The sequence below is a fragment of the Rhinopithecus roxellana genome, chromosome 17 (assembly GCF_007565055.1).
Source record: "Rhinopithecus roxellana isolate Shanxi Qingling chromosome 17, ASM756505v1, whole genome shotgun sequence".
Taxonomy (NCBI): Eukaryota; Metazoa; Chordata; class Mammalia; order Primates; family Cercopithecidae; genus Rhinopithecus; species Rhinopithecus roxellana.
In genome coordinates this window covers 62670568-62686289 of record NC_044565.1, presented here as the reverse complement: position 1 = coordinate 62686289, position 15722 = coordinate 62670568, and the positions used below count along the sequence as shown (strand labels likewise).

General features: G+C 38.1%; 1 protein-coding gene and 1 non-coding gene across 6 annotated transcripts in view; both read left to right on the top strand.

The window, feature by feature from the left end:
* Positions 1-15722, top strand: part of NCOA1 (nuclear receptor coactivator 1) — a 159229-nt gene that overhangs the window by 48286 nt on the left and 95221 nt on the right. For all 5 annotated transcript variants that reach the window (XM_030920914.1, XM_030920916.1, XM_030920915.1 and 2 more), the window contains one exon: positions 6093-6190. In XM_030920914.1, the coding sequence (XP_030776774.1) occupies positions 6093-6190 (98 nt within the window). The remainder of the gene's footprint in view (positions 1-6092; positions 6191-15722) is intronic.
* Positions 11252-11358, top strand: LOC115894503. Its single transcript, XR_004054608.1, has one exon. It is a non-coding gene; the product is annotated as a U6 spliceosomal RNA (small nuclear RNA).

The window sequence follows — 15722 nt, the reverse complement described above, 5'->3', positions numbered from 1 at the left end:
AACAGCCTGGCTCCTGCTCCCTAAATTGGGGGTGGCAGGATTCCTCTGGGTAAACTGAGCAGTCGGAAGGTGAAGTCATGTGGGGACGATCCTCAAATGAAAAAATTCATTCCTTATCTTGCCCCAACTCCTCACATAACTGCATGTTAACTGTTTAATGTGAACAAAAAACCAGGTATTGGAGGAAAGCCTGTAATATAAAAGAGAGTAAACCAAGCAAACAAACAGAAAAAAGGGAACTCGGAGGAGGCAGCAACAATGCCGGGAGCTGAAGAAAACTTAAAAAGATCCCAGTCCCTCGGAGACATGAGGGAAGGTGTTTCATCAAAAAATGAGAATAAGTCCTATAAAATGAAACATTCAAAAGAAGAAATCACTTTTGGAACTTAAAAACAGGATAGCTGGTAAAAATTTTACCTGTTTCCACTCTTTGCCTCCTCACGCTCTCTGCCCTGACCAGTTGCAGGCACACCCTGCCCCCGCTATTTACACTTGCTGTTCCCTCTGTCTGGAATGCTCTGTCTCTAGATATCCACATGCTTTATTCACCCTTTTCATGTCTTTGCTCAAATATGTCTTCTGAGTAAAGTTGTTCCTAACTAAACTATTAGAAATATTTTAAAAACCAGAAAACAAAATCTATGCATCTTTTTACACCTTCCTTATTTTCCCCACAGTACTGTTTACATCTGACATATGACATATTTTATATATTATTTGCCTGCCCCCACTAGAGTTCCACAAGGGCAAGGATTTTTGTTTGTTTACGACTATATCCTCAGTACCTAAAACAGCACTTGGGTACATAGTAGGCTTTCAATGCATGTTTGTTGAATGAATGGATGAAGGGATGAGAATTGAAGAAATCTCTTAAATAATAAGCAATAGAAAATGAGAGAAAAAATAAGAAACTTACAGGATTAGTTCAGGAAGTCTAACATATGATTAATCCCAGAAAAAAAAAGAGAATAGAACAAATAGAAGGGAAGAAATGATAAGAGAAATAATGCAAAAATAATGTTCTCAGAACTGGAAGAATATTAGTTTCCGGATTGAAAGCCCTCATGTAGTGCCCAGCACAGTTGTTGAAAAAGAAAGATAAAGTAACTTATACCATGCACAATTTAGTAACATTTCAGAACACCAGGGAGAAAAACAAGAGAGAAGAAAAAACAGGTCTCATACATACTTTCAGAATAGGTTCAGATTTCTAAATAACAACATTGAAAACTAAAATTCTAGACCCAGAATTCTGTGTTCATCCAATTGAAGTTATGAGTGCCAAATAGACATGTTCAGACCTTCAGAGTCTCAAAGGTATTACCTTCAGTTGCACCTGTTTCAGAAATCTCTATCCAATCCAAGATAGTTAAGGTAGAAAGAAGGGCATAGGATCTTAACCCAGGGAAACCATGGAATCTTAACACAAAGAAAGGTAAAAGGAGACCCAGGATTACAGTTGTGCAGCAACCTAGAAAATAACCAGTCCTAGTTGCAGCAGGTGGATAGAGGACTCTAGGGAACATTTCCATAGGAAAAAAGGAACGCATAAGAGTATCTGCTAACTGACTGAATCTAGGTGAATTTTTCAGCTTTGGAGGGGAGTTTAGGGTTGAATTAAACTATACATAACATCTGAAACACTAAATATAAGAAAAGAAGTGTAAATTATAACACACACCTTGGCTCCCTTATAAAGTATGTTTATATGACCATAGTAACATATATATAAATATTGGTTACTCAAAAAATTGTTAAAACTATACTGAAAGTAAGAGAGGAGGGGTAAGTTGTGTAGCAGGTTGGTGTAAATAACTTAAATTCTTTACCTTTCATGATAGCATGTCAATAGATTATGTCTAACATGGACAAAATCAGGTTGTAGCAAATTAGCATGTCACTAAGAAGTATGAAGCGTATTAATTAGGATACAGGCTAGGCTAGTATAACAACACACCCAAAATACAATGGTTTTAAAAAGATGGTCTAGGAAGGTGTCAGGGATTGACTCCTTCCATCTTTTTTGCTCTGCCATTCCTAGGGTATTGCCATTATCCGTGTGGTTAGACATGGCCCCCTAACAAGGGGAGGCCATGTCCAGCTAACAAGAAGGAGAAAGAAAAAAACTAGAAGACATGCTTCTTTTCCATTACAGATAAGACCCAGAAATTGCATGTCACTAATGTTCACGTTCCCTTAGACCAGAAACTAGTCACGTAGCCATTCCTACCTTAGGTTTTCCCTAAAATGTTAGATGTTTTGCACTTCACACAAAATTATGTAATCTGCTTGAACTTCATAGTTTATGTTTTTTAGAACTTGTTTACAAACAAAAGCCTTTCTTACCCTCATGTAATAAAACACATGAAATGATGAAGGAAATGTATCTTAAAATGAGAAACTCCTGCACCATAATAATAAAAAGATAACATAATTTAAAAATAAACAAAGACCCTGGATAGACATTTCTCCAAAGAAAATGTACAAATGGCCAACAAGCACATGAAAAAGATGCCCAATATCATTAGCCATTAGGGAAATGCAAACTAGAATCACAGTCACATACCATTTCACACTCAGATGGCTGTAATCAAAAAGACAGATAAGGCTGGGTGCTGTGGCTCACACCTGTAATCCCGGCACTTTGGGAGGCCAAGGTGAGAAGATCGCTTGAGCCCAGGAGTTTGAGACCAGTCTGGGCAACATAGCGAGACCCTGTCTCTACAAAAAAATAAAATATTACCCAGGCACCATGGTGCATCCCTGTAGTCCCAACTATTTGGGAGGCCGAGGTGGGAGGATTGCTTGAGCCCAGGAGTTTGAGGTTGCAGTGAGCTATGATTGTGCCACTGCACTCCATCCTGGGCAACAGAGTGAGGAGTGTCTTAGGAAAAAAACAAAAAATGGTAGTAACAAGTGTGGGTGAGGAATTGAAAGCCTCACATACTTCTAATGGGAATGGAAAATGATAGAGCCACATTGGAAAACAGTCTAACAGTTTCTCAACTGGAGGGGAGTTTAGGGTTGAACACAGAGTTAGCTGTCATATGACCCAATAATTCCACTTCTAGGTGTATCCCCAAGAGAAATGAACACATGTCCATACAAAAATTTGTACATGAATGTTCACAACAACATTATCACAAATTGCTAAAAAGTAGAAACTACCCATATGTCCTATGAAAGGACATATACCGCTATGAAGGACTATCATTAGGCAATAAAAAGGAATAAAGTACTGATAAATAATTCAACGTGGTTGAACTCTGAAAACATGCTGAGCCAAAGAAGAAACCCAGTCACATGACCACATATTGTATGATTCCATTTATAGGAAATGTCCAAAAAAGGCAAATTCATTGAGACAAAAAATAAATTGGTAGATATCTCAGGCTTAGGGGTATTGGAAGAATGAGGAGTGACTGGTAATGGGAATGGAGTTTTTTGGGAGGTGATGAGAATATTCTAAAATTGATTGTGATAGTAGTTGCACAACTCTGTGAATATACTAAAAATCATTGAATTGTGTGCCTTAAATGAGTTAATTGTATGTTGTGTAAATTATAGCTCAAGAAAGCCATTATTATAAGTATTATGTGAGATAACATATCATAGGTTTGCAAAAATTAAAAACCGTAATATTGTTTTTCAGCGAGGATACAGAAGAGCCAAACCAATGTTACAACCTCTTTGGAGAGCAGTTTGTCAATACCTAGTAATATAAGTTATACAGACCTTATGATCCTGCAATTTCACTTCTAGTATTTATCCTGAAAAAACTGACACATGTACAAAAGAGGAAATATCAAAAAATAGTTTATTATAGGACTGTAGTTATCAAAAGACCTACCAGTAGGGGAATAGAAATCCACTATGGATTATTTATATAATGTAATACTCTTAACAGCAGTTAAAATGAATGAATCAGACCTGCAGGTATCAATGTGGTTAAATCTCAAACATAATATTGAGTGGAAAAAGTAAGTTGAAAAAGTTTGTACAGTTGTCCCTTGGTATGGGTGGGGGATTGCTTTCATGACTTCCCACTGGTACTAAAATCTGAGTATGCTCAAGTCCCTGATATAAAATGGTGTACTAGCCAGGGGCAATGGGGCATGTCTGTAATCCCAGCTACCTGGAAGTCTGAGGCTAGAGGATTGCTTGAGCTTAGGAGTTTAGGGCTAGCCTGGGCAATATAGCAAAATCCCTGTCTCTTAAAAATAAAACAAACAAAATTTAAAAATAAGATAAAATGTCATAGTTTTTGCATATCATTGATCCTCCCGTGTACTTTTTTTTTTTTTTTTTTTTTGGAGACAGGCTTTCACTTTGTCGCCCAGGCTGGAGTGCAGTTGCGGGATCTCGGCTCAGTACAACCTCTGCCTCCTAGGTCCAAGCAATTATTGTACCTCAGCCTCCTGAGTAGCTGAGATTACAGACATGTGCCACCACACCCAGCTAATTTTTGTATTTTTGTTAGAGAGAGGATTTCACCATGTTGGCCAGGCTGGTCTCCAACTCCTGATCTCAAAAGATCTGCCTGCCTTAGCCTCCCAAAGTGCTGGGATTACAGACGTGAGCCACCTCGCCTGGCCCATGTACTTTTAAATAATCTCTAGATTACCTATTATGATACCTACAACAATGTAAAGGCTATGTAAATAGTTGTACTGTATTGTTTAGGGAATAATGATGAAAAAAATCTATATGTATTCAGCACAGACAAAATTTTTTCTCAAATATTTTTGATCTGTAGTCAGTAGAATCCATGGATGGGGAGGACTAATGGTATATATAACTATACATTTATGTAAACTTTAAAACATGAAACAATAATATTTATATATATGTTTATATATATAAACAATAATATATTTTTATGAAATCATATATGTAGTAAAAGTATAAAAACATGCTTAGAATGATTATGGCAATCTCAGAATAATGGTTGCTTCTGAAAAAAGGCACAGAGGAGGGAGGGCAGGCCTTTCACTGTATTTGCAACATGTATTTATTTAAAAAGGAAAGATACGGAGCAAATGATGTTAACATCTGTGAAAACCGAATGGTGGCTATATTAATATGTGCTGTATAATTTTCTGTATTTTTTGGAATACTTGAAATTCTTCTTTTTTTGAGACATGGTCTCATCCTGACACCCAGGCTGGAGTGCAGTGGCACAGTTATAGCGCACTGCTGCCTCAAACACTTGGGCTCAAGCAATCCTCCTACCTCACCCTCCTGAGTAGGTAGGATTACAAGCATGCACCACCACACCTAGCTAATTTTTAAAATTTTTTTGTAAAGATAAGGGTCTCGCTATGTTGCCCAGGCTGTTCTCAAACTCCTGGCCTCAAGCAGTCCTCCCACCTCTGCCTCCCAAAGCACTGAGATTACAAGCTTGGGGCACTGCACCCAACCCTGAAATACTTCCTGTTTTAAAGTGAAAATATGAATTTTTATGCTCAATAATATAATACCGTATTTGGCTTTTGGTTAACTAGTCTGACAGATCATAAACTTTTATTATTTAAGTATGATTCTGCTTTAAGATAATGGGATATGCAACATCACCTCACAAAAGAACTCCGAATTACTTACAAGTTACAATTTTATCAATCAGAGCATCATGGCATGAATGTGAAATGTTAGTGAGTTCATGCAGGCTCTCAAAAGGAAAAATCATATTTTCATTCTCTCTTCAATGGCACTTGATCAAATCAGAAAAAGAAAGAGAAAACTTGAGGAAATAATTTTTCTTTTACAACTTACCCACTCTCAAAACTTGGTATGGACTTTTTAAAAAGGCAGTATATTTATAGCATTTTTCTCATTGTTGAAACACTGGATGTAGTATTCAAATCTTCATGGTACCATGTATTAGTTATGTTTTCAGGCACATTACTTAACTTTTGTGATGTTCCATTTTATAATCCATAAAATAAGTATAATTAAGATTAGTGTGAAAGTGCTTAGATACTGACTAAATGTTATTTGAATTTGAAAGTTGGTGAATCTGTGTCTTCATAAACTTGACTGTATGGAAATCAGCTCTTTTCAGATATGTGATTTTTTAAGTTTCTTTATTATAGAGAAATCAACAACTGATGACGATGTACAGAAATCAGACATCTCATCAAGTAGTCAAGGAGTGATAGAAAAGGAATCTTTGGGACCTCTTCTTTTGGAGGTAGGTGTCTTCATTGACTTAGAAAATGATTAAAATCTTTGTTGTAGCCAATTTGATTTTTTCTTTTTTTTTAATGCCTTATATCCAGTTAATAAATTTTAAAACAAAGTAAAGAACTTCTTACAATTTTATCATGATAACTATTCGACAGTTGTTACTGTTTCAGAATCAAAAGTGAATAATGAACATAAGAAATTTTCATGAAGGCATTCTAAGCAGTGAGATGGAAAACTTGAAGCTTATTGTATGGCTTTGCCTTTTATTTCTGTGGTGGTCAGGCCTAACTGGGAAAATAAAATATTAATATTAGATTTACTTGGCTAGCTAGTGTTATCTATATGTATACCATAGAATTTTACTTTTGAGTAAAGGATCCTATAGTTTATTGCAGTACATGGTTTTCTGCAGTTTTCTGAATAAAAATATTTAAATTATTCATATAAACATTCTAAGAGAATTACTATTTTAACTGTCAAACTTTGTAATGTGAAGAACTTTTAAATTTGAATGACTTTGTAATTACTGTGTAATTTTCACCCCTGCATTTTCTATCTAATCTTTACTTCCTGCATTCTTAATATAAATGTCTTGTTTCCAAGCATCCTCATTACTTTAAATGCTTTCTCTCCTACATGAATGTTTAAAGACATATGTATGTATGTATATACTCATCCCTCACAATGTACACTTTCTATCTCTAGGCCTAATTATGTATATTTATTTACGTAAGGATATATAAAACAGATTATCCTTTCCTTATCTTTCCTAAAGGCTCTCCTCTCTGATGAAATCTTCTTAACTACTCAGACTTGCATAGGTCTCTTTATTTTCTAACTCCTTTATATGCTTTGTGGTATTACCCCACTTCCTCCTGTTTTTGTATTAACCATAATTCCCTCTACCTACTGCTAATGTAAGAATAGTCTTAAAATTCACTTCTTGCTTTTACAGCCCCAGAAATATCATGTATTCTCATTACTTCACTTTTTATCTCTATAGAGATGATACTCAAATATGTATGTTTTGCTTTTACCTCTTCCCATACTTCATTCCTATAATGAATAGACGCTAATAATAATAAATGCTAAATAGTTTCAACTCTCCCATTAGCAGCTTCCCCTCTGAATCTAAATTCTTTATTTCCTTCCACATTATACAGGTACTTGATTACTTTAGATTTCTGCTTTTAATTATTTTTATTCATGGAACAAGCGCATAATTTTGTAGAATTATAATATATGAAACACATTGGCCATTGAAACTAGAATGGAAACTATTCTCTGAGCAAGTACATACACATATAACTGGTGAGGGGAGCTAGTACGTATGATGGATGTGGATTTCTTATTATCAAAAGAAATAAAAAAATGACAGGAAAACATTCATTCAAAATTATTATAAGAAGACCAAGTAGGAATTAATTTTTTTAGCTGATGAAATTATGACTGAAAACCACTGTAAATCAAAGGAAAACTGTAGCACATTACATATGAATTAAATGTCATTATGCAAGCATTTTCAAATATGAAAGAACATATCACATTAGAAATTTAAAAAACAGCATGGAGGTGTATTTAGGTTCTTGACTTCAAGGAGCTAATAATATTTTTGTTTATGAATTACAGATATGTGAAATAAAGACTATCAAATAGAATTATAAATTTTACAGACAACAGATACCTTCATTGACAACCTGATGTCTTTTCCATCTTTTTTTTTTTTTTTTTTTTTGAGACAGAGTCTTGCTCTGTCACCCAGGCTGGAGTGCAGTGGTGCGATTTCGGCTCACTGCAAGCTCCGCCTCCTGGATTCATGCCATTCTCCTGCCTCAGCCTCCCGAGTAGCTAGGACTACAGGCGCCCGCCACCACGCCCCTGACCCTGTCCCTGTTAACTTAAACTTTATGGAGTTTTATCCATGGAAGCTAAAACAGGAAGGGTAGAAAAGCTACCAAGAGATGTTTTCATTGAATAATCCACATTACAGTCTTGAGATGCACTGTTCAGCATAATAGCCAGTAGCAACATATGGCTATTAAAATTTAAATTAGGGCCAGTCACAGTGATTCACACCTGTAATCCCAACACTTTAGGAGGCTAAGTCAGGAACATCACTTGAAGCCAGGAAGTAGAGACCAGTTGGGTAGTGTAGTAAAACCCCATCTGTACAAAAAAACGAAAAAAGGTAGCTGGTCATGGTGACACATGCCTTTGGTCCCAGCTACTTGGGAAGCCGAGGCAGGAGGATTGCATGAGCCCAGGAGTTTGAGACTACAGTGAGACTTGATTGCACCACTGCACTCCAGCATGGTCAACAGAGCAAGACCCTGTCTTTACTTAAAAAAAAAAAAAAAATTTAATTAAATAAAGTTAAAAATTCAATGCTTCAGTCTCACCAGCCGTATTTAAAGTGTTTGGTATCCATATGTGGTCAGTAGCTACTGTATTAGACAACATAAATATAGAATATTTTCATCATTGCAGAAAGTTTGGTTTGACAACACTAGTGTAAGAGGGACTTGCCCAGATAGAAGATCCCCAGAGGTAAAAAATGAACAAATATCTTTTCTCACCATTCAGAATTGTTTATTTCTCTTTTTATTATTTATTTATTTATTTGTTTGTTTGTTTATTTATTTATTTATTTTTGAGACAGAGTCTCTGTCGCCCAGGCTGGAGTGCAGTGGCACGATCTCAGCTCACTACAAGCTCTGCCTCCCGGGTTCACGGCATTCTCCTGCCTCAGCCTCCTGAGTAGCTGGGACTACAGGTGCCCGCCACCACGCCTGGCTAACTTTTTTGTATTTTTAGTAGAGATAGTGTTTCAACGTGTTAGCCAGGATGGTCTTGGTCTCCTGACCTCGTGATCCGCCCACCTCAGCCTCCAAAAGTGCTGGGATTACAGGTGTGAGCCACTGCTCCTGGCCTATTTCTCTTTTTAAAAATATAAAATAAAGATAGCACGGGTAAAGAATGAAGATACTGGAAGAAATTTTCGCACGTCTAAAGAGAAGGTGACATTAGAATTTATTTATTCAACAAAGATTTGTTGAATACCTAGAGTATGTCAGACACTGGATATCTACATCATGGAATTACTATAAAAATTAAGTGGCACAATTTCTTAGCAGAGTACTTTACACATAGTACTCATTAAGTCCAGTATAGGCATTTTTTTAAAAGCTCATTTCCTCCCTTTGCTGTCTAAAATTCCTCTGCCTGCTGGTCAGAGTTCTGCATTATCTGACTCTAACCCTCCTATTTCCTTTGGTCCATAAGAAAACTCTTACTTCAGTCAGGGAGGTCTCACTATGTCTTGCACATGCATTCTAGCTTCATCAACTTGCTTTGTACGATTCCCTACGTTTCTTTGGGGTTTTTTTGTTTTGTTTTTTGAGATGGAGTCTTGCTCTGTCGCCCAGGCTGGAGTGCAGATCTTGGCTCACTGCAGGCTCCGCCTCCCGGGTTCACGCCATTCTCCTGCCTCAGCCTCCCGAGTAGCTGGAACCACAGGTGCTCGCTCTACCATTCCCTAATTTTTTTTTTTGTATTTTTGTAGAGATGGAGTTTCACCATGTTAGCCAGGATGATCTCGATCTCCTGACCTCATGGTCCACCCGCCTCAGCCTCCCAAAGTGCTGGGATTACAGGCGTGAGCCACTGCGCCCGGCCACCATTCCGTACATTTCTTTGTGGCTTTTGACACTTGCTGACCACTCATTCCAACTACCTTAAACATTCCATGGCACCTTTCACAGTGTTCTTTCTCTACCCCTCTGGTTACTCCTCAGCCTTTTTCTCAGATTTCTTTCTTTAATTGCCTCTTAATGTTAGTATCCCCCAGGATTCTAGCCTTGGCTCTTTCCCTTTTTTAATTCTGTACACATTTCCTGGGAAGGTTTATCTGTGTCTTTGTCTGTATAACATATACATATATATGTGAATTATATGTATGAAATCAATTGCAATTCTCTGATTTCACGCAATAGAAATCAACTCTGACTAAGCAAATATGAATTTATTGGAATGCTATTTGGATATCATAGAGCCATGCTTGGAAACGGGATGAAATCAAGGTACCTTGAGGCTAGAAAGCAAAAGCTTTTTAACAGTCTCTTTGAAAGAACTATCTGGGCAATGCCCTGCTGCTAGAATGAATGTACTCCTGCTATGTTTAGCTTTTTGTAATTCTTGAGATTCACATTTAAGGAGGAAGTCTCCCAGTGGCCTGATTAAGTATCCCATAAGACTTCATGTAGTGGGGAAGAAAATTTCCCAGAGGAAATCAGAGTATTCTTTACTAGGGGAAAAGATGATTGTAGTTAAAAACAAATAAACAGGCCGGGCGCAGTGTGTCACGCCTGTAATCCCAGCACTTTGGGAGGCCAAGGCGGGTGGATCACTTGAGGTCAGGAGTTTGAGGTCAGCCTGGCCAACATGGCAAAATCCCATCTCTACTAAAAATATAAAAATTAGCTGGGCATGGTGGTGAGTGCCTGTAATCCCAGCTACTCAGGAGGCTGCAGCAGGAGAATCGCGTGAACCTGGGAGGCGGAGGTTGCAGTGAGCTGAAATTGCACCACTGCACTCCAGCCTGGGCAACAGAGTGAGACTCCGTCTCAAAATAAATAATAAGTAAGTAAAAAATAAACAAGAGACCCAAATGATTACTGTATGTACCTGTGAATCACAAAGGTCTATCCTTAGCCCAGATCTCTCTTCCAAGCTTCTGTTTCAATACATCCTGCTGCCTTTTAAAGATTTCCAGTTTTCCCAGAGTGGACTCAAACTTTGGAGGTTGGAGGTATTTTGGGGCTTCTCAGCACACTTGTGACAGTGGGGTCACCTCAAGTTTTGGAAAAGCAATGAAAAATGACCAGTGCTGTGATAACATCCAGTTTACTCACGTGACCTGGGATAGTTCCTTTTGTACTGTCCGTCCCAGATTTGTTGCCGTAATCTGGGACGGACAGTACAAAATTTGTTGACATGACTTGGGGAAGAGAGTTCCTTGTGCTCCCTTTTCATTAGCATTCTGGAAAGAAATCAAAACTTGTATGTGGTGCTCACTTTGGCAGCACATATACTAAAATCGGAACAATACCGAGAAGATTATCACGGCCTCTGCACAAGGATGACACACAAATTTGTGAAGTATGTCCTATTTTTCAGCTGAACCCAACTTATACCACAGGCAAAACCCTCAAGGGCATCAAAGAATATAAAAGCAAAAAGCTTCACTGAAAGGACAGCACCTTTGAATATTAAAGGAACATCAGATGCAAAAGAACCAGTGTAAGAGCTCTGGAAACTCAAAAAACCAGAGTGTTTTCTTACATCCAAACCACTGCACTAACTCCCCAGCCATAGTTCGTAACCAGCCTGAAATGATTCACGTGACAGACTAAGAATTCAGAATCTTGATGGCAACAAAGATCATTGAGATTCAGGAGAAAGTTGAAACCCGATCCAAGGAATGTTAGGAATCCAGTAAAATGATATTAGAGATTAAAGATAAAATAGCTGTTTTAAGAAAGAACTAAACTGATCTGATAGAGCTGAAAACCTCACTACAAGAAAAATTTCGTAATTGGAAATATTAATGACAGAATCGACCAAGCTGAGGAAAGAATCTCAGAGCTCGAAGACCAGTTCTTCAGCCAACTTAGACAGAAATAAAGAAAAAAGAATAAAAAAGGATGAACAAAACCTCTGAGAAATATGGGATTATGTAAAGAGACTACACCTACAGCTGGTGTCCCTGACAAAGAAGGAGAGTATATTAGTCAATTTTCACACTGCTATAAAGAATACCTGATACTGGGCCAGCTGTGGTGACTCACGCCTGTAATCCCAGCACTTTGGGAGGCCACGGCGGGCGGATCACTTGAGGTCAGGAGTTCGAGACCAGCCTGGCCAACATGGTGAAAGCCCGTCTCTACTAAGAATACAAAAATTAGTCTGGTGTGGTGGCACATGCCTGTAATCCCAGCTACTCAGGAGGCTGACGCAGGAGAATCTCTTGAACCCTAGAGGCGGAGGTTCCAGTGAGCCAAGATCACACCACTGCACTCCAGCCTAGGTGACAGCAAGACCCTGTCTCAAACAAACAACAAACAAAAAAACCCTGAGACTGGGTAATTTATAAAGGAAAGGGGAGTGTTTTTGTTTGTTTGGTTTTGTTTTTTGAGAGAGTCTCGCTCTGTCGCCCAGGCTGGAATATAGTGACACAGTGTTGGATTACTATAACCTCCACCTCCTGGGTTTAAGCAATTCTTGTGCCTCAGCCTCCCAAGTACCTGGGACTACAGGCATGTATCACCATGCCCGGCTAATTTTTTGTATTTTTAGTAGAAACGGGGTTTTGCCATGTTGGCCAGTCTAGTCTCAAACTCCTGGCCTCACATGGTCCACTCGCATTGGCCTCCCAAAGTGCTGGAATTACAGGCATGAGCTACCGTGTCTGGCTGGAAAGAGGTTTAATTGACTTCCAGTTCCACGTGGCTAGGGAGGCCTCAGGAAATTTACAATTACAGCAGAAGGTAAAGGAGAAGCAAGTACGTTCTTCACCAGGCGGCAGGAGAGAGAAAGAGTGAGAGAGAGAACGAGGATGTGCCACACTTTTTTTTTCTTCAACTTTTAAGTTCTGGGGTACATGTGCAAGACGTGCAGGTTTGTTACATAGCCAAATGTGTGCCATGGTAGTTTGCTGCACAGATCAACCCATCACTTAGGTATTAAGCCCAGCATCCATTAGCTATTCTTCCTCGTACTCTCCCTCCTGCCACCCCTGCCCCCAACAGGCCTCAGTGTGTGTTGTTCCCCCCGCCATGTGTCCACGTGTTCTCATTGTTCAGCTCCCACTTATAAGTGAGAACATGCAGCATTTGGTTTGATGTTCCTGCATTAATTTGCTGAGAATAACAGCTTCCAACTCCATCCATGTCCCTGCAAAGAACCATGATCTCATTCCTTTTTATGGCTACATAGTATTCCATGGTATATATTTACCACATTTTCTTTTTTTTTTTTTTTTTTTGAGACAGAGTCTCGCTGTGTCGCCCAGGCTGGAGTGCAGTGGCCGGATCTCAGCTCACTGCAAGCTCCGCCTCCCAGGTTTACGCCATTCTCCTGCCTCAGCCTCCTGAGTAGCTGGGACTATAGGCACCCGCCACCTTGCCCGGCTAGTTTTTTTGTATTTTTTAGTAGAGACAGGGTTTCACCGGGTTAGCCAGGATGGTCTCGATCTTCTGACCTCGTGATCCGCCCGTCTCGGCCTCCTAAAGTGCTGGGATTATAGGCTTGAGCCACCACGCCCGGCCTACCACATTTTCTTTATCCGGTCTATCATTGATGGGCATTTAGGTTGATTCTAGGCCTTTGCTATTGTGAGTAGTGCTGTGGTGAACATACATGTGCATGTATCTTTATAGCAGAATGATTTATGTTCCTTTGGATATATACTCAGTAATGGGATTGCTGGGTCATATGGTATTTCTGCCTCTAAATCTTTGAGGAATCGCCACACTGCCTTCCACAATGGTTAAACTAATTTAAACTCCCACCAACAGTCTACAAGCATTCCTTTTTCTCTGCAGCCTTGCCAGCATCTATTGTTTTTTGACTTTTTAATAATCACCATTCTGACTGGCATCAAATGGTATCTCACTGTGGTTTTGATTTGCATCTCTCTAATGATCAGTGATGTTGAGCTTCTTTTCATATGTTTGTTGGCTCCATGAATGTTTTCTTTTGAGAAGTGTCTGATCATGCCCTTTGCCTGCTTTTTAATGGGGTGGTTTGGTTTTTTCTTGTAAATTTGTTTCAGTTCCTTGTAGATTCGATATTAGACCTTTGTCAGATGGATAGATTGCAAAAATATTACCCCATTCTTTAGGTTGTTCACTCTGATGATAGTTTCTTTTGCTGTGCAGAAGCTCTTGAGTTTAATTAGATCCTATCTGTTAATTTTTGCTTTTGTTGCAGTTGCTTTTGGCATTTTCATCATGAAATCTTTGCTCATACCTATGTACTGAATGGTATTGCCTAGATATTCTTCTAGGGTTTTTATAGTTTTGGGTAATGTCTTTTATTCCTAGAACTTTGTCCAGTCACAGTCACTTGGGTAGTCTCATTTAAAGCCAGGGCCCTGTGAGAAGCCTTGGCTAATGTGAACCCTTCCATGAGACGCATGGTGGTCTTCTTCAAAGGATGACATACTGGGCAGAGTTTGGAAAAGTTCTCAGATTGATTACTGAGTGCACAGGCATTTGTTGTCTTCTCTGTATGCAGTAAAACCAGCTGTCAGGTCTTGGAGGAATAGGAAGTTTCCTTCCCAGGAGCACACTTTTTAGTTAGTTAGATAAACAACATATGAGGGAAACTTGTAGAACAAGAACAAGTAATAACAGATTGTATTAACCAGACATACTTTTAAAAAATAGAGATGCTTCTATATTCATAGGAATAGTCTCAAAAATTATTCCCTGAAATGTTACTAGTCTCTTGAGGGTGGAATTCTGGCAGATCTTCCACTATCAACCTCATTTTTATATTTTTATATTTTAATTTTTTATAAGCATATATTTATAAGAAAACGCAAGTTAAATTGTATTTATACTGATGCAAAGAACATTTTAAAAGAAGTTTCAGGTCTATTTTTGAAAAATAAATCTGTTTTTAAATTATTCCTATTTTTATATAAACTTCAAGGCACATAAATGTACATTGATCACCCACTATGAGACTTATAGCTAATCTGAGCAGTTTTATATACCCCATTTAGATATGAGGTACTTTCCCATGCTCATCTAAACCCAAAATATTTTTACAAAGAGTTTATCTAGTATTGAGATTTTAAAGATTATTAATCACATCCCTGTCTCCTTTGCATTATGGACTAAGTAAGTCACAGCAATCAGGTAGAATAAAAATAGCTTTATTCCTTTTTGTTCTTGCTAAAGAAAATATTAGCAATATTTTAAATGAGAACAATGGGTTGTGCTTCAATCTTGCTTTAAATCTTGTTTATAATCTTTGTGATGAAGTGATAATGGAGATGTATTACTAAATTTAATTTAATATTTGGTTTAAATAATCTTGTCCATTCATCTGTTGGCAGACACTTAGCTTGATTCTCATATCTTGGCTATTGTGAATAATGCTGCAGTGAACATGGGAGTGCAGACATCTCTTTGACATACTGATTTCATTTCCTTTGGATGTATACTCAGTACTGAGATTACTGGATCATATGGTAGTTCTATTTTTAGTTTTTTGAGGAACCTCCCTACTATTTCCCATAATAGATGTTCTCTTTTCTTTACATCCTCACCTACACTTAACAGATACGAAGTGATATCTCATCATGGTTTTAATTTGCATCAACCTAAGTGTTCAAAAATGGATGAATGGAATAAGAAAATGTGGTATATACACAGAGCGGAATACTATTCAGCCTTTAAAAAGGAAATCCTGTCATCTGCGACAACATATATGAACCTAGAAGACATTATGTTAATTAAAAGCCAGAC